The sequence below is a fragment of the Carcharhinus amblyrhynchos genome, chromosome 15 (assembly GCF_965287045.1).
Source record: "Carcharhinus amblyrhynchos chromosome 15, sCarAmb.v2.hapA, whole genome shotgun sequence".
Lineage (NCBI taxonomy): Eukaryota > Metazoa > Chordata > Chondrichthyes > Carcharhiniformes > Carcharhinidae > Carcharhinus > Carcharhinus amblyrhynchos.
This window is the reverse complement of record NC_137338.1, coordinates 41427211-41451019: the sequence shown is the minus strand read 5'-3', so window position 1 is coordinate 41451019 and position 23809 is coordinate 41427211. Positions and strand designations below refer to the sequence as shown.

The 23809-nt window shown below is 39.1% G+C and overlaps 1 protein-coding gene across 1 annotated transcript in view; it reads left to right on the top strand.

The window, feature by feature from the left end:
* The first annotated feature begins 6816 nt into the window (after nucleotides 1-6816).
* The window catches only part of epha6 (eph receptor A6), a 635583-nt gene continuing 618590 nt past the window's right edge, over nucleotides 6817-23809 (top strand). Inside the window, exon 1 of the mRNA XM_080203887.1 lies at nucleotides 6817-6898. Coding sequence (XP_080060013.1) covers nucleotides 6817-6898 — 82 coding nt within the window. The remainder of the gene's footprint in view (nucleotides 6899-23809) is intronic.

Sequence of the window (23809 nt, the reverse complement as noted above, 5' to 3'; positions counted from 1 at the left end):
GCAGAACCATTAAAGTCCTAGGTTTCTTCCTAAGAACATCCATTCAGCACTACATTTTGCTGAAGTAGAGACAGGTGTGTCTTCCCTCCTATGTAATGTAGGTCAAGGTACAAAGGAAATAATTAGTCCAAAAAAAAATCAACATTGATACTGAGTTTCGGAAATATTTTCCAGCTATAATCTTTGGCCCACAGCTAAAAGCTGCACAATACATTGCATTGCACACATTACGGCATAATGCACTAGCAATGGAATGGCTGAATACACAGCATATGTCCCATGCATAACCCATTTAGTATGCAAGAAAATGATGAACCAACCCACTTGCCAATTAGTATTCACAAACCATACAGTAACATAAAGGAAGGTTGAATGAACATGAGCACCATCAATGTTAACAATTTGAATTTATATGGTGTATTCAATGTTGCAAAGCACTTTACAGAGCAAAAGGAAAAAAATTGCAAATATTGAGTTAATTAAGTAATTAGGATTAACCAAAAGCTTAGTTAAAGCATTAAGTTTTGAGCAGCATTTTAAAGAAGGGAAATTGGATACATTTTGGGAAGGAATTCCAGTTTTAGAAATCATACATCTGAAGACATAATCATCAATAATGGACACAGAGAAAGATCACAGAATCCTATACTGCAGGAAGCTGCCATTTGGCCCATCAAATCTGCACTGACCAATATCCCACCCAAGCCCTATCCCCATAACCCCATGCATTTACCCTCACTAGTCCCCTGACACTAAGGGACAATTTAACATGGCCAATCCATCTAACCCACACATCTTTGTACTCACAAAATGCTTCCCATTCACTGGAGGTAAAAGAGGAAAGTTTAGGGAAATTGTAACTCTTAAGGTTCCAAAGATAGGCCAGAGTGAGAACAAGGAGGTATTTAAACACATCAATGAGAATTTTACATTTGAGTTGTTGAGCAGGAGAACAGTCAGTGGTGAGGATTTAGAGTTTATATTGCAGGCTGAAAATGATACTTTTGATGTTACTGACAGAGTGGCAGAAATGGCCATTAGTTATACTGAACAACAGACATACACCATGACAGCACAGAGGCAGAAAAGGAGTGAGGTATTAAAGAAGGAAAGCAGGATGCCACCAGAATGCAGTAGAAGCTTAACCCAGTATCTGTGGCAGGCAGCCAGTTCAGTAAAGGACAGAACTTCTGACCAGAAGAAGTCCCAGTGCAGTTGCATGCCATTATGCCAGATTGACCCATATTTTTATTTTTTCTTGGGATGTGGGCATTGCTGGCTGGACCAACATTTATTGTCCATCCCTAACTGCCCTTTGAGATGGCATTTAGAAGTTGACCACATTGCTGCAGATCTGGAGTCATGTGTAGGCCAGACCAGGTAAGGATGGCAGATTTTCTTTCCTAAAGTACAATGATTGAACAAGATTTCTTTTTACAACAATGGATTCATGGTCATTAGACTTTTAATTTCAGGTTTTCATTAAGAAACAGAGGGATCTGGGCATGCAAGTCCACAATTCCCTAAAAGTGGCAACACATGTGGCCAAAGTGATTAAAATGGCACGTGGCACTTGCCTTCATCAGCCGGGGCACTGAGTACAAGAGTTGGGGAATCATGGTGCAGCTACATAAAACCTTGGTTAGGCTGCATTTGGAGTATTGCATGCAGTTCTGGTCACCACACTACCAGAAGGACGTGGAAGTTTTGGAATGAGTGCAAAGATGGTTCACCAGGATGTTGCCTGGTCTCGAGTGCATTGACTATGAGGAGAGGTTGTACAAACTAGAATTGTTTTCATTAGAAAGCCGGAGGCCAACGGGGAAACCTAATAATGGTCTACAAAATTATGAGCAACATAGACAGGGTGGAAGTGTCAATTACAAGGGGGCACAAGTTCAAGGTGAGAGGGGGGAAGATTAAAAGAGATGTGCAGGGGAAGTTTTTCATGCAGAGAGGGGTAGCCACCTGAAACGTGCCACCAGAGGAGGTGATTGAAGCACATTAGCAACATTTAAGAGGTATTTGGATGGGTACATGATTAGGGGGAAACAGACTCAATAAAGGCAGAAGTTTTTTTTTAGCTTAATTAGGGCATCATGATCAGCACAGGCTTGGAGGGCTGAAGGGTCTGTTCCAGTGCTGTATTGCTCTTTGTATTGATTGATTATTATCCCATGGTGGGATTCAAACCTGGGTCCCCAGAGAATCACCTGGGTCTTTGGATTCTAGTCCAGTGATAATACTATTAGACCATTACCTCCCATTTTTACATCAGTTACACAACCATACATACAATGATGATAAATATGTAAATTTAGAAATGCACTGTAATTCAAAAATTACAATAGGTAACTTTCCATTGTTATTTCGATTTAGCATGTGTTTTAACAAATGGAACTCAAAAACATCTCCTCACAGAAAAAATGCTTTAAATGTCAGGGAGAAATCATAAATTGAGCTTAAAGTGAAAAAAAGGATCGTTCAATGATGTTGAACGAATTGAGATGAATTAACAAACTATAATATTTTCCAGTTTGCGTTTCCTCCACTTGGCTGTTATTAGTTTTACAATTGCATCTGTTTCCCAGTTTTCATACATTCGTGACTAATATTATTTTTTCTTGACGAATTCATGAGTTTATCAATGTGTAATGCATTGACTCTTCAACTGCGCCGTATTTGGAGTGTAGGTTTAATTAGATTTCGCCAGCTCTTCCCCGTTTTATGGCGCTCTGCTTGGTTGGTTCAGGGTTAACTGAGATGGGAACAAGGTATTGCAGCTGAACACACGTTAGAATCCAATTTTCGTTATTTATGATGTTGAAAATAAGTATCTATGGAATAAGTAGCAAATAAAATGTGCTTTAATGAAGTGACGTTCTCTTTAATTAACAATAAGACAATATAAAAACAGAAAATGCTGATAAACTACAGAACTATCATTCAGATCCAAAACGTTCTCTCCACAGTACTGAGTTATCCAGCGTTTTCTGTTTTTATTTCAGATTCTCAGTAGCCGCAGTGTTTTATTTTACCCTTAATTAATACTGAGCCCAACTTAAATTTCCTAAGATAGTTGATGTGGAGAAATGGGGTGGGAAGCGGGGACTCACGAATTTCTCTGACCTGTGTTCCACTTTCACACGACAATTGAATCTAGTTCCTATAAGCCCCCTGGTGGCAGTTCAGCCAGCTACAGGTCCAATAGCAGGCAAACAATTCGCTTCAAATACTCACAATCATATCATCAATAAAGATGGTTTGAAGGAGGATCTTATACCACACAAATGATCTAGACTATCTCTTACTGACTGATGTGCCAGGGATTTCCAGATTTCACCACTTTATTTATGGTTTTTAATTTCGATTTAGCATCACCTAAATATAACACCGGGGGCTCATATTGACAAATATAGAAGCACAAGGTAGTAAATGTCTTGGCCTCAAGCACAAATATTGACTTTCGAATAAGGATGCAACTTTTGCCTTAATGTTTTAACATTATATGTTTCTGTACGCGCAGTTTAAGAAAATACAGATTGTCAAAATAAACTATTTGGTGAATCTGGACCACGATCTGTTGGTAATGTTACCACTTGATGCCAACATAAAAACGACACGGGAGATACAACTTGTTCAAAAGTAGCCTGTTTTTTGTAAAAGGGTGAGAGGGATGGTATGGGCCGGTTTTCACCATGCACGCAACACCTGAGGGAGAAATGTTGCACTGTTTGTTGGACCTTCTGGATTAAGTTGCCAGCGACCGCGACGCTATCGCGGGGATTAAGGAATCACTTTTCTAAAATAAAATGTCCGTAAAACTCAACATTATTTTACTCGAACTCGGGTGGGAATTCCATCTTCCAAGCTCCCAAATTCACCCACTTACTGGAATTATGAGGGGCGGACTATGCAAAGATCCATTGGCCTCCGGCAAGATTCTCCAGATTTGGGGCGAGTGAGGCCGGAGAATCCCGCCCTTGTTTGTGTTGCATTGTTCTGTAAAAGAAAGATTTGACGGACGCGGTTCAGCGCTATTTTGGAAATAAGTCACGCTCCGCTAACGGCAGCTACCTTCAGTGTCTGTCTCTCGCTCTCTGATCCACCCTGGCAACGTGAACTTCATCACGCTTTCAACACAAATATATCGCGCGTTGATTCACACAAAAGCTATACTGGAAGTGTGTATGAAGTTAACAGAATGTTAGCTGCATCTTTAAACCAGTTACAGCATAATGGGCTACAACAGCCGAGAGAGTAAAGTTAAAAATCATTAGAGATAGTTAGTAAAATAGTAATTTATTTAATCCTCGGTTGTTCTGCCCGGAACTTCTCCTGACAAACCCATATCCCAAACCGAATTCCAGTAGTCGAACGTTGTTTTTGCAATTGAATTATTTAACATATAAAGGCATTTAATTTTCAATATGCTCATTCACGACGAAACAATTGCTAATAAAAACATTTTTAAAGACATACCAATAAGATAGTCTTCGCAACCTCTGCAACGTTTATTTGAAATCGCTTTACATATTTTGTTGACACATAATAATACATTGCGTTAAAATGTCCCATCTACACGCGTCTGTGTCAATAAGTCTGGATTGAAATAAAACCAATACAGTACTAATTTAACTTGAACATCAGTTGAAAATACCATTGCGGCTATTGTAAATAATGTTGACGGACGTTCACTAGCCATTAACGTATAGTTAACTTAAAAAGACAGATAAAGTAGAACCTTGTCTATTGCATTGATAGTGTTAATTGGGATGGAAGCCAGACACGTTAGCACTGACCAAGCAGGTACCTTTGGGCAATAGTGATAGCTAAGTGTAGGCCTGTGGCAACCGTTTTATTTTGTAAAATCATCCTGGTTTATTTGTTCAAGGATGCAACCTTTGCCTTAATCTTTCAACATTATATGTTTCTGTATGCGCAGTTTACGCAAATACAGATTGTCAAAATAAACTATTTGGTGAATCTGGACCATGATCTGTTGGTAATGTTATCACTTTATGCCAACATAAAAACGATGCGGGAAATAACAAATGTTCAAATGTAGGCTGGCCATTGTAAAAGATGAGAGCGATGGTATGGACCTGTCTTCACAATGCACGCAACACCTGAGCGAGAAATGTTGCACTGTTTGTTGGGCCTTCTGGATTAAGTTGCCAGCGACGTTCTTTACCTAGACTATACGGTTTAAAACTACAATGAAGCACATCGTCTTCCTCCCTTCCCCGTTCCCCAATTTCTCAGGGTTTATTTGATAATTAGAGGTAAAGTTTGGAGGGACATGGAGGGAAGTGAATAAAGGTGGATTGTGCATAATCTGATGCAGTTCATTCTTTACTTCAATTTGCGATCACATTGCTACTTAATTGGTAAACTCCCGTTTTAACCTCAGTGTGGCCCAGTATCTATTAACACGAGGGGAATAGCATCTGGAAATTGAGTCAAGCGACTGACAGTTTATCAGTTCACCCCTGACAATCGCTATTTAATGATCCCGCCTTCAGTTCAATCTGAACAGAGGTGTAGTTTTAAGGGGTGTTTGTGCACTATTGGAGTGGGATTGGGTCCCAGTGTGTATACAGTAGTACGCTGATTGAGAGAGATAGTACTGGTGGTCTCTTTAGACACCTTTAATAATTTTCGCCGCCCTGGGGTTCCCGGTGCGTGCCGTCATTTCATTGGGTCAAGTGATTCAAGTCATTGTCTTAGTTGGTCTAAACACTTCTGGCGATGTATTAGTTTTAAATTGTAAATTTTTAAAACAATATGGGAGAGTAACACTCCCCTGTATTGTGTTACTGAGAGCTGGTGATTAGGAGCAGGCAGAAGTGTTTTATGTGTGATATTGACACCCCCTAGTGCTCAGTGACAGCTCTCTGACCTGCTCCTGCCTGCCATGCTCCCGCTCCGGACTCCAGCTTAAGCTAGTTTGACAATTCACCGATTGAACCATGAATGCAGAGATATAGATGTTGAAAACGGTCTTTCTAAAGAAAACAACCATTATCTATGGGGGCGTGTGTCAGCTCCAATCTTTCTGCTCTCTCCTTTTTATGATAATGTGATTCTTTAAACAGACAAGAGCAAGTTGCACTGTGTGTTTAGCAGTAAGCAGCCTGGATGAGGCTGGGCTGAAAGTTGTCAATTTGTGAAGCTCCGGCTCCGAGAGGCTGCTGGAAGGTGGCGTCTTTCTTCCCGGCGATTCCCAAAACCCGAGGACTTCAAGTCAGCAGCCATTTGCTTGGACAAATTACTATATATATATATATATACTTTCCTGATCAGCAAGAGATTAAGGGGAGTGTGTGGCTCACACATTAATGTCAGTACTTTTTTTTATTCGGCTGCAGAGAGGATAAACAAAGTATTTCTCTCTCTTTATTATAGTGGGGGGGGGGCGGCTTCCAGAGTGGGGACATTTTTTCCTGCGGTTTAATGTTCCCTCTTTAGGAGAGAGAGAGAGAGGAACCTGAGTAGCGAGTGAGTGCTTCAGTTTGAAGAGAGGACATGGTGCAGCCGCTGCTGTCGGTGTGTGTGCCTGCTGCTACCACTTCCCACATCATGCTGCCCAGGGCGCTCTCGGTGTGGACGTGAGCGGACGGCCGGAGGAGGGCAAAGCTGTATTAACTCTCGGCGGCAATTCCATCATTGCATCTCTTCTCTTGTGACAGCCCGCCGGCCTACCTGGTGTTTCCCTGTCTCAGCCGGAGGGGGAAGCGGAGAAGCTTCTCTTAGACTGAAAAGGTGGAGAAGGGGGGGTGGGGGGGTGTCTGGGGGGGTTGTTCGCATTGAAGGATGATTTTGACCGTGAAATTCAGCATCTTCCTGCTTCTGTCTCAGCGGCTACTCGCCGCCGCCACTCACCTTTCCAACCAAGGTAAGGGGGGGGGGGGTGGAAATAAAGTGTCAGGTCCCTTACCTATACCTTTTAACTTTCACAGCTCTCCCATCAGCCCATCCCGACCCGCTGTTTAGAAAACGGCGTGGCAATGGCCAAAGAGGGGGTTTTTAAATCTTTCCAAAATTGTAACGTATATTTTTTTGAAAAAAAGCTGTTCAAATCTTTTCTCAAATATCGGAATAATTGGTAGATCCGCTGCAGGGCTGCACACCACAGTCTGTGTCATGGACATAGATGGATATTGTAGCTATATCTGCACCATCATTCATCTGCTAGCAAAACCTTCTATAAGTTTAAGGAAAGGATCTGAACTGATGCAAAGGTGACAATGATAGACAAGTTCGGTGCTTGTCTGTATTTTTTCCAAATTGGTGTCCGATATAGTTTGACTTGAATGGTACATTGTCGATCATTTAAGCAATACCTAAAGGACTGGAATTTCAATGTATGGGTTCTAAACGGTGATGTCCCCCAATGAACAAAGTACAGAGCTGTACTGTGCTGCCTAGTTCATTCAACAATTAAACATTTTTTTTACATGTATCGTGCGAATTGATCCGGTTGCTTTGATTCATTAGGTAACGTGTAACATTCAAAGTAGAATGAAACAGGGTTAGAAAAGACGCCTTTGAACGGGAATTTGTAAAAGTGCCAGTTATTTTCGTTACTATGGAGTTGCCATTCAGTTAGACCAAAGGGCACGAAATTGAAGATGGGCGTTATGATACATTAAACTAGAGTTGAACTTTGCTGGGATCCCAAGGCCCAACCGAAGTGCTTTATTATTTGGCCTTCGTACAGTTATGAAATTTGCAATAAATGGATTTGAGGAACAATACTCGGAGTTAAATTCGAGTTTCTGAGAAAGAGGGACTAATTTTGTCATTCTTTCAAAATAAACCGAGCATGAATATATTGAATGTTTACACAAGGAATAGTGACCAGTTAATTAAACTGTTTTAAGATTTATTATTATTTGGAAGGGGCGACTGCAAGGTTACAATTGTGATGGGAGCTCTTTTCAAACAATAATATGGTTTAATGTAGATTTTTGAGATCGAGATAAGATTTAGATTTTAGTTGTGGACACTGTTGTAGAGATATGCCCATAAAGAGACTAATGGCCAGTGAGTTCTCTTAAATCATTAGTATAATAAAAATGAGTCATTTGATGTTTGACTTTTTATATTAACACTTCATTAATCAATGAATGGACGAAATAGCTTGAAGTAATGCTGGTGGAGTGTAAAATTATTTATCAAGTGTATTGAAAGCATATTTATTGGCACTCTAATAGGAGAAAAACTTCTTGTATATCGCAATTCAATTAGAATTATTACATGGATACAGTTGCTGAATTTAAAATTGAATGTCCAGTTTAATTAGTTTTATGTTTTAATCTCAATTGTTCAAAAATAGTACATTTCAGAGCTAATAAATACTAATGAGCTATTTTTAATTTAAAAAATGCAACTCTTGGTTAATATTTCTGAAATAAAATCAATCACCATTGGCCTTGAACTAAAACTCTTTCCTGTATAATTGAGTAAATGCACACATTACAGAACTGAAATAGATCAATTTTCAAACCTTTTGAGAGCGGTATAATAACTGCATACGCTTAATTGAGTATCAGGTGCTCCAGACTAGCATGAAAAGTATTAACCCCAAACTTTCTGCATCTATATGATAATGTAAAAAACACTGCGAAGAAAATTTACAACTTGTCATAGACTTAAAGGAGAAATCTTTATTATAATCAACATCTGACAGGCCACATAAATCCATATTGGAATTTGGATAAGGATGAAATATGCACTTGCATCCGAAATCCTGGCTGTCAAGATAGTCGCCCACTGTTAACAGTAGCATTTTCCTTTGTTCACATTATCTTAACAGTCCAGATTTGCCTGGGAAGATGTATCATGAGCAAAGTCAGAAACAAACAATGTAAGCATAAAAAGCATAATCTTACGTTATTATAGATGAAAGTTAGTTTTGGCAGGTAAAATAAAATGTTGAAGACTTGTACACTGATTCTAAAGCAAAAGGGAAAATAAAATTTACTGTCTAAATAATGGTCTGCATGCCATTACTGATGTACCCATAGATCAGCAGCTTAAAGTATGGGGCAGATTTGCCAATAAAATATCTGACACTTGATGTCTAAGATTCCACAGCCCCCCTTCTCTGTTATTAGCTTTATGATGATCATGTCTTGCTCCCTGCCTCACCCATGGAAGTGCATGAATAGCTTGAATTGCTTTATTTGAGGTAAATTTGAACAAAAGTTAACAGTCTTGTCCATTTCAGTTGGAAAATCCTTTTAACTACAAGTGTTAATTATAACCAATCAACTCCTTTGATAATTAATTGTTATAAATATGGAAGTCTCATTCCTTTAAGTTTTAGTGATTTCAAAATGTAAAATTTTAAAGTATTGATTTATGCTTTTGTGTCTATCTTCCCTCCCTTTTATTTCACTTTCTGCATCTGACCTGCCACTGCATTCACCAACACTAATTTACACATCTTTCTTAGTCTTTGTGCTATTTGACAATGCTTCAGTCTGTTTAAGGAGGTGCAGAGATGTTTGTTGTGTTCATGGATGCTGTGTTCCCCTCACTGTGACATTATCAGTTCTCACTTTTAGTAACTTGTCATGCAAAAGAACTAACATTTCTATACATACAAGGACATGTATAACTAATAGAATGGTTGATGATTTCCTGCTACAGCAACTCCTTGTTCAGTATGCTGGAATGAAAAATTCAAGTAGGTCAGTTTAAACTGTCATGTACATTTTCTGATGTTAAAGCAGATTGATAAAATATATTTCTGATTTCACAATAACATTCTAACACATCCTGTTGAAAGATTTGAGTAAATTATGCTCATCAGTTGGGTCATTATGTAAGGTGGTTTCAAGTTACAATGGTAAACTCTGACCAAAATGTAAAATCAGTTACTTTAATTACTAAAATAAAGGTGCTTCACAGAGTTGGTTAAAATACCTGATTTGCTCCAAAAATCTAGCATTTGAATTTCTATGCCCCAAGAAATAAGTTTACAACTGATCACTGAAGCATTAAATGTAATATTCTTGAATAGCATTGGAAGGAAATTGCCCACCCATGTTATTTTTTCTTCTTTATGGCATATCGTAACAAAAGACAAAAGACAAAATACAGGAATAAATGTTAACCTATTTTTCCACTAAGAATATATGCAGATATTTTGCTATTTAAAAACAAATTAAGATATTGGATAGTGAGAAAGTGGCCTGGCAATTGTCACATGATTGAGTGGCAATGTTTAATTTTTAAAATAAGCTATATAATCAATATATGCGCTTGGAAATATAGAATGTCAATAGAAATCTATGTAAATTAGATGGGCATGCCATCTACAAGAGCTCCGTGTTCATTGCAACAAAACTTTTAACCAAGTAGAATTGTAGAGAGTTTTCTTTTAATTTCTGTTGCTCAGATTTTTGATAGCTTTCTCGTTCTATGTCCAACTCTTAAAACCCCCAGTTTACATTGATCTGTTCTATTTTTAATGCACAACATTTTTTGACACTACATTTCCTTTAAAGAATGAGGCAGAAAAGCTGTATTCAAATATTTTCATCCTTAGTTTTATTGGCATGGTTTGGTTACAAATGTTGCAGAAAGCTATAGTTAGCAGTTAAACTTCGTATCTGAGAGTTAAATTCTGGTTGAAGTGGAAGAATCAAGATATCATTGAGGAATTATTTATTTGTTTTATTTTGTGAACTATTCTGTACTAATTATCAGAAACTATGTACAGAACTTTCAAGATTACTCAGAATATCTGTCTGAAGTATCTTCTTCTATTTCTACATGATTTGTGCTTGCTATTGCAAGGGCTTTGGTGATGCTGTTATAGCTGCCAGCAAGGGGAGCCAGGTATGATTCTCCCCAGTTGTCTGTTATACAGCACTAAAACTTCCTTGTGCCTTTGTGCTTCTGAGCAGAAAGAAACTCAGACCAGTTTCTATCCCTGTATTGTGACACTGCGATGAGCAAAAATGCTTAGTGCCACTACAACCTGTATCATATTTCTTTTCTCGTCTTAGTTGACAACATTTAAAAACTTTTTACATGCTTGTATTCTTTTGCCTCTCTGTTCTTGACATACATTTTAGAAAGTAGCAAAGAACTGTTTGAAAAATTGCAGGCTAATTGGACAAATAATACTCCATGGACCCTTTTTGACTGGTGAACGTAAAGATCGACTTTGTCATATTGTTGCTATGACTCACGGTACTTTCTTGTGGGAGAAAAGCGACAAGGGTCAAAAAGGTTAGCCTTGGATGGCAAGTAAAGCCAGATCTGTAAAACACTTCCTGCTCTGATGAAAGGTCATCCAGACTTGCAACATTGGTCCTATTCTCTCTCTGCTGATGCTGTCAGACTTGTTAAAGTTTTCCAGCATTTTTTGCTTTTGTTTCAGATTCCAGCATCCGCAGTGTTTTGCTTTTATCTGTAAAACACTTCTATGCATTTTGTTCCCTTAGTTTTGTCAATTAATATTTCTACCGTTTGTAGGTCTAAACGCTTTAAAATGAATTGAAAAAGTATGATTACTGACAAAATGGCCATTTTTAAATTAAGGCCTTGGCCATCTGTGATAGGTAATCATATGACAATGCATTCTCTGCAACAATACTATTGTGCTTCTTGACATATCTTTTGAGTTAAGTACTTTAGTGTGCTATATCCGTTTTGAACTGTCAATTCCTTTCACAAGAGTGTTGTAAAGTTGTTTTATTTAAATAAAATGATGAAACAGGCAGTGTAAGTAAAAACATGAGTTAACATTGTCAATCTTAAATTCCGCATATAGCTCGATACACCTTAATATTACATTTTTGCTGCATTGCAGAACTAAATATAGAAAACATTGAGCACAGAATTGATAATTGATTCTATAATCTAGTGATAAGCATGGAACTGTTAGTGTAGAAAGAGATCATTCAGTCCATTGAGTTTGTGCCAGATCTCTGCAAATGTCAACCCTTGCCATCTCCCTGTAATCCTGTCATTTTATTCTCTTCATGTAACTATTAAGTTCTTCTTTGAAAGCTACAGTTGAATCTGCTTTGCTCACATTTGGGCAGTGTACCCCAGATCTCAATCACTCACTGCATGAAAATGTTTTTCCATTGACTCTGTCTTCTTTGCATTTGGTCTTAAATCGATGTCGTCTGGTTGTCAATCATTCCACCAACTGGAGCAGTCTTTCCCGAATAATTCTGACTAGACCTGTTCTGATTTTGAACACTCTCAACCCTCCTTTAAGGAAAACAGTCCCAGCTCCTCCAATATATCCATGTAACTGAAGTCTTTCATCCTTGGAATTATTCTTGTAAATCTCTTCTGCACCCTTTTTTAATGCTTTCACATTCTTCTCAAAGTGTTGTGTCCAGAATTGGGGATGCTACTCCAATTGAGGATGAACAAGTGTTTTTGTAAAGGTTCACCATAACTCCCTTGATTTAGTATTCTCTGCCTCTATTTGTAAATTCTCATGTGCCTTATTCAAGTGCTTCCTCAATCTGTCTTGTCACCTTCAACAATTCGTGTCTATGTATCCCCTCTTCTGTTCCTGCACCTCCTTTAGAATCATATCCTCTTGTTTATGTTGCCTCTTCCTGGTTTTCTTAGCAAAAAATATATCAATTGACATTTCTGTGCATTAATGTTCATTTGCCAGATGCTCAGGTATTTCACCAGCCTGTCCATGTACTTATGAAGTCTATTCTGATTGTCCTCTCAGTTCGCAATACTTCGAAGTTTCACGTCAGTTACAAATCTTGAAATTATATCCTGGACAACCAAATCTAGGTCACTATTATAGATTATGAAAAGCACTGTTCCTAATATCAAATCCTGGGGATGCCAATATATAGTGTCTATCTCCATACACTAATAGATTGTGATGCAAAATACTATATTGTAATGTGACAAAAAGGTCTCTATGTATTTCACTTTTCAACAATTTTGCATTTGTATCCGTTCAGTTCATTCTTCCTGTCTCGGAATGTTTGCTTCCTTGATTAAAAACAAATCATAATTACATTTTCAATGTGGCAAAATAACAATTATATTGTGTTTGATATGACACGTGGTTACCTGTTGAAGGAAATAAAAACTGCATAGTTTGACTGCAGAATCTGAATGAATAGAAATCTTGTCTATCTTTATCATGGGTAAGATCTGGAGGCTATAATCCAGGGTTAGAATTAATACTCAGTTAGAAAATTCTAAACTAATTAAAGGTGTCTAATGCAGATTTCTACAAGACAAGTCATGTCTGACAAATTTTTAACATGTATTGTTGAAAGGAAATGCAGTGGGTGTTCAGTAGGTGGATTTTCAAGTGTTTGATAAGATGAAGCATGAAGAAGAGACTTTTGGGATGAACATGAATTTAAATAAAATGGAGCAGTGTGGATAGAAAGTTGGCTATGGGGCGGAAAGAGATTAGTGGTTAACAAATGTATTTTAATTTGAACCTTAAACCCTTGTGTTTGGTTTTTCTGTCTCTGGCTCTAGGCTGTGGTACAATGACCACAATATCAAAACTTAATTCAAAATAGCCAGATTAAATTTATTTGGAAAATGTAGGAAAAAAGGATTAAAGAACTGTCTTGAGGGTCAGTACAAGCATCTTACAGCCTCTGTGCTGTAAAATCTTTGTCATTAAATAGATTTGGAAAAATATTTAGCACAGCAGGAATCTTAGTTAAATTTCACCTACCTGTAGTCAGGGTTCCCCTTCCTCCAATGGTAGAGATATATCACTGGCAAAGGAATCGGCTAGCCTTTTGATAATGTTTAAAAAGTTGATCAACTGAGCAGTAATTAGATAACCTTAAACTATGGAGAATGCCATGCCAAAGTTGCACAAGGCTATCTTCTTGAGATAGTATCCCATGATTCTTTTCACCTATAAGGAGTGGCTGTCATGTTAAGTTAATTCTAAAAATAGAAACCTGCTGTATAACTTTTGCAAATATTTTGTTGTATGAAGCATTGTACCATGTACCATGAAGTTATAATACATGATTTGACATTTTAGTTCATCCCTGATTTCAACCCATTTTCTCCAGAGGTTTGTGTGCAAATGTTGAGGGGTTTTCGTGATAACTAAGGAAGAAATAGTTTCTATTGGCGAAAAAGCAAGTACCAAAGAATACCAATTTAAGATGGTAGCAAATGAACCAGAGATGAAAAATTATTTTAAATGTTGAGTTGTTATAATATCAAATGCATTTGTACAATATGGAATGCTTTACCTGAAATGATAGTGGAAGCAGATTCAATAGTAACTTTCAAAAGAAAATTGGATTATGGTTTGGAATAGAAGCATAGGATCGAGATGGGCTATTCAACCTGTTTTGCTTGTGCCACCTCTTTAGGAGAGCTGTCCAATTTAGTTTCTCACACGAGTTTCTTCCCTATAGCCCTGCAAATTAGTTCCCCTCAAGGTCTACAAGTTATACTCTGTCTCGAGCTGCTGGGGAATCCAATTCCACCATTTTTTTTGGACAGTGTGTTCTGGATGTTAAGGTTTCTCATTTTCCTCTTATCAATTATTTTAAATCCATGTCCTCTGGTTACTGACACATTTGTCAGAGGAAATGGTATTTCCTTACTTGCAAATTTTTGAACACGTCTTACAAATCTTTTTTTTTAGCCATTTCTTCACTTGGAAGAACAATCCCAATTTCCCTAATGTCTCCACATAACTGAACTCCATCATCCCATTGTATCATCCTGGTACTCTCTGTGCCTTCGTCCAAGGGTTCAACATCCTTCATAAAAGTGTGTTGTTCTGAATTGTACAATGTACTGTAGTTGAGGCCTAATCAGTGATTTGTAAAGTTTTAGCGTCACTTACATATTTTGGGATTCAATGCCCTGCTTACAAACAACTTGTATTTATATATAGCACCTTTTTTAATGTGAAGAGAAAAAATGAAGACAAATGTAAGTTCCTTATGATCAGAAACACGGTAATTTTTAATTGGGAGCAAAGACATAGCTGACCAACTAAATGCATACTTTTGTTTTGCCTTCACAAAGTATGACACAAATAGTGTGACAGAAATGTTGGGAAGAACAGAGTTTAGTGAGAGGAAGGAACTGAGGGAAATTATGCTGGGGAAATTAATGGGGTTGAAGCTAATAAATCCCCAGTGCCTGATTATCTACATTGAAAATGGCCTTAGAAATAGTGGATGAATTGGTGGTCATCTTCAAAGATGGAACAATTCTTATAGATTGGAGGGTAGCTAATTTGAAAGGGGAGGTGGAGAGAAAACAAGGAATGATAGACCAGTCGGCACGATGTCGATAGTGGGGAAAATACTAGAATCCATTATAAAATTAGAAAGAACATGTGGAAAACAGTGTTAGAATCAGACAGAGTTGGCATGGACTTACAAAAGGGAAATTGTGTTTGACCAATTTACTGGAATTCTTTGAGGACATAACTAATAGAGTTGATTAGGAAGAGTCAGTGGGTGTGGTTTATTGGGACTTTCAGAAGGCTTTCTACAAGGTCCCACATAAGAGATGATTGGGGTGGTGTATTGCAATGGATAGAAAACTAGTTGGCAGACAGGAACCAGTAGGAATGAACTTCTTTTTTCCATGTGGCTAGCAGGGTACCATAAGGACCAGTGCTGGGACCCCACATAGCTATTGACTATGGATATTAATGATTTAGATGAGAGAACTAAATGTAATATCACAATTTGCAGATGAAACAAAGCTGGGTAGGAGGATGAGCTATGGGGGGAATGCAGAGATACCTCTGTGTAATTTTGACAAGTCGAATGAATGGACAAATACATGGCAGATGCAGTATAAAGTGGATAAATGTGAGGCTATCCACTTAATAACAAGAATAGAAAGGCGGGTTATTATCTGAATGATTGACTATAAATTGAGAGGGAAATGTGCAATGAGACCTGGATGTCCTTGTATATCAGTTGCTGGAAGTAGGCTTCAAGTGCAGCAAACAGTGAAGAAGCCAAATGATATGTTGGCTTTTGTAGCACAAAGATTTGATATAGGAGCAGGGATGTTTTGCTGCAGTTGTGCAGGGCCTTGGTGAGGCCACACCTGGAATATTGTGTGCAGTTTTGGTCTCCTTATCTGAGAAAGGATGTTGCTATGGGAGGGAGTGCTGCAAGAACCATCGCAGGACTGATTCTTGGAATGGCAAGACTGGTGTACAAAGAGATTCAGTCAGTTAAGATTATATTTGTATGAGTTCAGAAAAATGTGTGTGCGGGGTGGGGGATCTCATAGAAACCAATACAATACCAACAGACTAAACAGGGTAGAGGCAGAAGAATGTTCCTGATGGTGGGGGAGTCTAGAACCAGGGCTTGTGGTCTAAGGATATGTGGCAAACCATTTAGAACTGAAATGAGAAATTTCTTCACTGAGTGGTGAGACTGGAATTCTCTACCACAAAAAAATAGTTGAGACCAAAACATTGTATGTTTTCAAGCAGTCAGATATAACTCTTGGGGCTAAAGGGATTGAAAGATATTGCGGGGGTGGAGGAAAAGTGGATGCTGGTTATTGAGTTGGATGGTCAGCTGTGATCATAATGAATGGCTGAACAGGTTCTAAGGGCTGAATGGCCGACTCCTATTTTCTGTGTAATAAAAGGTTCCAAGACGCTTCACAAGGACACCGTAAAACAAGATCAGACAATGGGCCACATAAGATTGTTTTATTCTTCCATGGCATTTTATTCTTCACTGGCATGTCATCCTTAATTACCCTTTAAATGAATGACTTGCTAGGCCACTGCTGAGGCAAATTAAGGTCAATCACATTACAGTGGATGGAGGCATGTAGGCAAGACTGGATAAGGTGGCAGATTTCTTTCCCCAAGTGACAATTGAGAACCAAGTGTTTTCTTTTCAATGATGGTTTCATGGTCACTATTACTGAAACCAGCTTTATACTCCAGATTCATTAATAGCATTTCAATTCAACCAGCTGCCATGGTGGGATTTGAATCCATGTCCCCAAAGCTTCAGTCGAGGCCTCTGGGTTACTCGGCCAGTGACATTACAAGTATATCACTGACAAGCAAATGTTTAGCCAAACATGTTTAAAGGAGAAAAGTGAGATAAAAGTTGAAAAGGTTTAGGGAATGAATTCCTGAGCTAGGGATTCAGGAAGCTGATTGTATGGGCAATGGGAATACTACCAGCTGGACGTTCCCCTTCAAGTCACTCGCCATCCTGACCTGGAAATATATTGTGCTCCTTCACTGTCGCTGGGTCAAAATGGTGGAACTTCCTCCCTAACAGCATTGTGGGTGTACCTACACCTCAGGATCTCCAGTGGTTCAAGTAGGCAGCTCACCCTCTCTCAAGGGTGATAAATGCTGGCTAGCCAGCAGTGCACTCATCACGTAAGATGAATTTAAAAAAAATGTTCGAGATGTCAGAGTCAGGAGTGAGGGTAATGTGTCCAAGGAAGTTTACAGAGATTGGGAAGGGTGAAGACATGATAGGATTTTAAAATTTTGATGGTGTCTAACTAGGAGCCAAGTATGTTCAAATTTGATAAATTGCGAAGGGTGAAAGGGATTTGGTGTAAGTTAAGAAGAAGGCAGCGGAGTTTTGGATAACTTCAAGTTTATGGTGGTAGAATGTGGGATGCTGGCCAGAATGTTTGAACGTTGCACCTAGAGCTTGAACAAGAGAGAAGCTCAGGCAGGTTCTGCTGGGAGAGATGTAGGGTAATTTCCCCCTTTCTCTCTCGGCTTACTGCAACCCGATGTATTGTTGACGAGGAGTGTTTTAACCTCTGGAGTGTTGTGACATTAAAGAACAGACAAGAAAGTGGATTTCTTGTAAGCTTTCAAAAGAAAGGGTATACATTTTATTTCTCCAACATCTGAGATGAAATCACAAACCGTTTCAGTCTTCCCAGTATTGGAGGAAATTTGTTTTCATCTCGTCAGGACAAGCTGTCAGCTCCTTTGGAGAAAGTGGAGGGATTGAGACGACTATGGTGAGGTAGAGCAGGATGTCTATGGCATTGGCTTGGAAACAAATGTTATTGAATTATGCCATTGATGGGCAGCATGTAGCTAAGAAATAGACTGCAGATAAATCCTTGGGGAATGCTTTGTTGGGAAACGGAAAGAGAAGCTATTACAAGTCATTTTCTGACTACTACTAGATAAGACCAGAACCAGGTGAGAACAGACCCAACCAGCTGGGTAACAGTGGAGAGGTTTGCAATGATGTGATCAACTGCAGACAGGTTTGGGTAGTTTACCTTTTACCACAGTCATGTAGGATGTCATTTGTGACTTCATCAACTATTTTAGTGTTGTGGTGGAAACCATGGAGGGATTCAAACGTGGAGATCTGGGGAATGGGGGCAAATTGTATAGATGTAGGAGGTAACGTTGAAGAGCTTTGCAGAAGAAAATGAGTATTTGTGAATGGCCAAGTAGCAGAGAAGCTGAAATCTGAGAGTAAACTGTGACAGATGAAGATGTTGGGGCAGATTGGTGGGAGAGAGGTAAAATTGAGAAAAAGGAGGATAAGATAGGGGGAAAGCGTGTGGGGGAAGAAAAGTAAAGAAAGACAATAAAGGAATTTAAATTGAATAAAGGAAAAAAAATCTCTGGGGAATGAGAAGAGAAGTGTGACTAATTGGATAGTTTTGTCAAAGAGCCAGCATAGGTATGATGGGCTGAATAGACTCCTGTGTGCTGTATTATTCTGATTTTAGTTTTTTAGGATCACCCCTGTAAACCTCCAAGAATAGTGACATGAGCAGAAGCTTGGGAAAAACCTATTTAGCTAAAGGAGTAGTTATGTGTCACATTTGTATAACATAAGATTTTTTTAGAACTAATATGTTCACAAAAAAGCATATTTCTAGCACCTCTTCTACTTCAATCAATCACGCCACATTTGTTGAGAGAAAGTGGTAACTTCATGTCAGACAGTCATACATAGCAATAACCACTGGAGTGGTTTTAGATTTTACAATCATCATAAGAAAAGAAAGGTCACTGAGAATCAATTAATCATGCTGCGTATTTGAAGGAAAGTAAGACTTTGATTTTCTAAGATATCATCTAACATTTTAGGTGGTTTACCCTTTTCAGGTTGTTTTGGTTACAATTAAATGGGAATATCACTGGCAAATAAGCTCAATCTTGTCATTTTCTTTGAGCAGCATGTTTAATGTTAGATAATATTCCTTAATACTAACAAGTGACTTTAACTTTGCATCAAACCAACCATATTAATACAAAATCTGAGATATCATCTCAACTTTCCACTTTTGTTATCATCCTTTTTGGCACCATTAACATCTAAAGTGAAATCTGAATACCCCATCCTGAGCAAATAGAAATTCACCGTAAGAATAAACGTTTTTAAACAACAATAAACTTTTATTGTACGGAAGAACTGTAATGTCATAACAACCTTAAACATTTACTCACTTCATTAGGGATCAATTTCCAGAGCATGCCACAGCCTCCACTCTGGCCAAGGCTTTTTGATTTCTTTTCTTCAGTGTTTGTTACTCTCCGAGAAAACTTTAGATTAGCTTTACTGCTAAGCGGCCCTCCAAACTTTATTTAATGCCACATGGCTTTGGATGCTTCAGCTCCTAGTTATTGAGAGCAGTTACCTCTCTGCCTTCTCTCAGCTTCCAAGCTAACTGAGTGCCTTCTGCCACAAGACTCTACAAGGACCACTGTAGATCTTTGTTTAGCTGCAAACTAGATGCATTTTCCAGCTGCTTTACCTTTCCCTGAATCTGAACTGAGCTTTAGTACCAGCTATTTTATGTGTGCATAAAAGTACAGATTTGACTAACAATCATCTCCCATTGATGCACTCAACCCAGTGAGGTGTGGTCTACATCAAAGCAAAACTGCAGCCGCCTGCTTTGAGTAAATACCCACGTATTTTAAACAAAAATATCTTCTATTACCATAGCCCATCTCTTTGACAAGCTGGCATTCTTTGGGATGGTTCTGAACAGAAATGCAAACCAATTGATTAGAGATAGTCAGCATGGTTTTGTAGCGGGAAGGTCGTGCCTTACTAACCTTATTGAGTTCTTTGAGAAGGTGACCAAAGAGGTGGATAGGGGTAAGGCAGTAGATGTGGTATATATGGATTTTAGTAAGGCGTTTGATAAGGTTCACCATGGTATGCTTCTGCAGAAAATGCAGATGTATGGGATTGGTGGTAATTTAGGTACTTGGATCAGGAATTGGTTAGCAGATAGGAGACAGAGGGTGGTGGTTGATGGTAATTATTCATCATGGAGTTCGGTTACGAGTGGTGTGCCTCAAGGATCTGTTTTGGGGCCACTGCTGTTCGTAATCTTTATTAATGATCTGAATGAGGGTATAGTTGGGTGGATTAGTAAGTTTGCTGATGACACCAAAGTCGGAGGTGTGGTAGATTGTGAGGAAGGGTGTCGAAGTTTGCAGGGTGACTTGGACAGGTTGCAGAGCTGGGCCGCGAGGTGGCGGATGGAGTTTAATGCGGAGAAGTGTGAGGTAATCCATTTCGGTAGGAATAACAGATGTGTTCAGTATAGGGCTAACGGGAGGACTTTGAATAGAGTGGAGGAGCAGAGGGATCTAGGTGTATGTGTACATAGATCCCTGAAAGTTGGGAATCAAGTAGATAAGGTTGTTAAGAAGGCGTACGGTGTCTTGGCGTTTATTGGTAGGGGGATTGAATTTAGGAGTCGCAGCGTCATGTTGCAACTGTACACAACTCTGGTGCGGCCGCACTTGGAGTACTGTGTGCAGTTCTGGTCCCCACATTACAGGAAGGATGTGGAGGCTTTGGAGAGGGTGCAGAGGAGGTTTACCAGGATGTTGCCTGGTATGCAGGGGAGGTCCTATGAGGAGAGACTGAGGGATTTGGGGTTGTTTTCACTGGAAAGAAGGCGGCTAAGAGGGGATCTTATAGAAACATATAAGATGATTAGAGGTTTAGATAGGGTGGATGGTGATAGCCTGTTTCCTCGGATGGAGAAATCTAGCACGAGGGGGCATGGCTTTAAATTAAGGGGGGGTAGTTATAGGACGGATGTCAGGGGCAGGTTCTTTACCCAGAGGGTGGTGAGGGACTGGAATGCCCTGCCTGCTGCAGTTGTAAATGCGCCTAGTTTGGGGGCGTTTAAGAGATTGGTGGATAGGTTTATGGACGAAAAGGGATTGGTTTAGATTAGTGGGTCAATTTTTTTTTTAAAATAAGACTGGTCGGCGCAACATTGTGGGCCGAAGGGCCTGTTCCGCGCTGTAATGTTCTATGTTCTATGTTCTATGTTCTAATTACTTTACCCTCAATACAACTCTTTGATTCTGCAACCTATATGAATAATTTTTATCCCTAATGGAGTTTTACTGCCCTCTATCCTAAAAGTCTAGCTTTTAGCATCTTCAGTGGAGGTAATGATAGATACCCTGGCTCTACAAAGATTCAGAAATGGGTTATTTAGCATTCACACTTCTATCTCTGACATTGTAAGATGAGCATAGGTCTTTTTAAGAGTAATAACCAGACATTTTCAGTTTCATTCACATCAGTTGTGTTTACTAGTTTCTCAGTGAGCTGCTCCAATTCCTCTGCAGTTAAAGCTTTAATTCTTAAAAGCTATACTTAATTGCAAATGTTACAGCCTTGTTCAAAAACAGTTGTAAAGATCCACCCACTGACTTTGGTGATGGAAAAAACTTCTAGAAACAATAATCTGGGGCAAAATTAATTGTCATATTCATTGCTTAAGATAAACCAACATGAACTTAAAGCAAAGTTGTACTTAACTAACATGTTACCTGTTCAGAAAAAACCTCTTGAAACTAAGTTGATGAGTGTGATTAAAGGTAAAGTTGCCACAGTCCCAAATGACCATAGGCTGCTCTTCCCTTTTGATTTTGCCCAAGTATCACTACACCTCAGGAGAGGGGCAAGATAGAGAAGGCCTTCAAGAATAATCTCAGGCAGTGCAGAAATTGAACCCATGCTCATGTGTGTTGATGTGGTATCTATGATCTTCTAAAAGGCATTTAATATAGTGCCACACAACAGACTTGAGAAAAATTATAGCTCATGGAATAAAAGGGGCAGTAGCAACATGGAGATTGGCTGAGTGAAGGCAGCCAAGAGAAGTGGTTGATTGTTTTTGAGGCTGGAGAAAGGTTTGTGGTGGAGTTCTCCAGGGTATCGGTGTTGCAATTCTTTCTTTTCCTGATTGTATATTCATGACCTAGGACTTGCTGCATGGGGCACTATTTCAAAATCTGTGGATGATATGAAATTTTGAAGTGTTGTAAACTGTAAGAAGGACAGTGCAAAAATTTTAGAAGGACAGACAAGTTGGTGAAATGAGTGGGCAGGTGATAGACGTTAAATGTGGAAAAGTGGCAGGTGACTCATTTTGGTAGGGGGAACATGGAGAAACAATATAAAACAAAGGGCACAATTTAAAGGGGATGCAGGAGCAATGGGATATGGGTGCATGTGAGCATAAGTCATTAAAGTTGGTAAGACAAATTGAGTGGTTAATAAAGCATACACTATTCGAGGCTTTATTAATAGAGGCATAGAATACAAGAGTAAGGAGGTTATGTTGAACTTGTTTGAGACACTAGTTCAGCCTCAGGTGGAGTATTGCATCCAGTTTTGGGTGCTGCACTTTAGGAATGGATATGAAGGTATCAGAGAAGAGTGCAGAAAAGATCCATGACAATGGCTCCAGAGATGAGGAAGTTTAATGACGAAGATAGATTGGTGAAGATAGGAATGTTTTCCTTTGGAAAAGCAAGAGCTGAGAAGAAACCTGTTATAGGATTCATAAATCATCAGGGGTTTGGGCAGAGTAGATATGGCGAAACTGTTCCCACTCATGAAAGGATCGAGAATGAAATGGCATAAATTTAAAGTAATTGGCAAGAGCAGGAAAAGTGACATGAATCACAAAGTGCAGAAGAGGTCCTTTGCTCATCGAGTCTGCATGTGAAAAACACATGATCTCCCACCTAATTCCATTTATCAGCACTTGGCCCATAGCCTCGAATGTTGTGACATGCCAAGTTCTCATCAAGTACATTTTAAAAGATGTGAGGCTTGATGAGAACTTGGCATGTCACAACATTCGAGGCTATGGGCCAAGCGCTGATAAATGGAATTAGGTGGGAGATCATGTGTTTTTCACATGCAGACTCGATGAGCAAAGGACCTCTTCTGCACTTTGTGATTCATGTCACTTTTCCTGCTCTTGCCAGTTTAAAGTTATTCCATTTCATTCTCGATCCTTTCATGAGTGGGAACAGTTTCCCCATATCTACTCTGCCCAAACCCCTGATGATTTATGAATCCTATAACAGGTTTCTTCTCAGCTCTTGCTTTTCCAAAGGAAAACATTCCTATCTTCACCAATCTATCTTCATCATTAAACTTCCTCATCCCTGGAGCCATTGTCATGGATCTTTTCTGCACTCTTCTCTGATATCTTCATATCCATTCCTAAAGTGCAGCGCCCAAAACTGGATGCAATACTCCACCTGAGGCTGAACTAGTGTCTCATAAAAATTCAACATAACCCCCTTACTCTTGTATTCTATGCCTTTACTAAAAGATGTGAGGCAACCCACCTCCTCCACCCTCCCAGGCAATGCATTCCAAACTGTCAACACCCTCTGGGTAAAAGATTTTCCTCAATCCACCCCCCCTAAAACATTGGCCCCTCACCTTGAACTTGTCTCCTCTCGTGACTGACCCTTCAACCAAAGGGAACAGCTGTTCCCTATCGATCCTGTCCA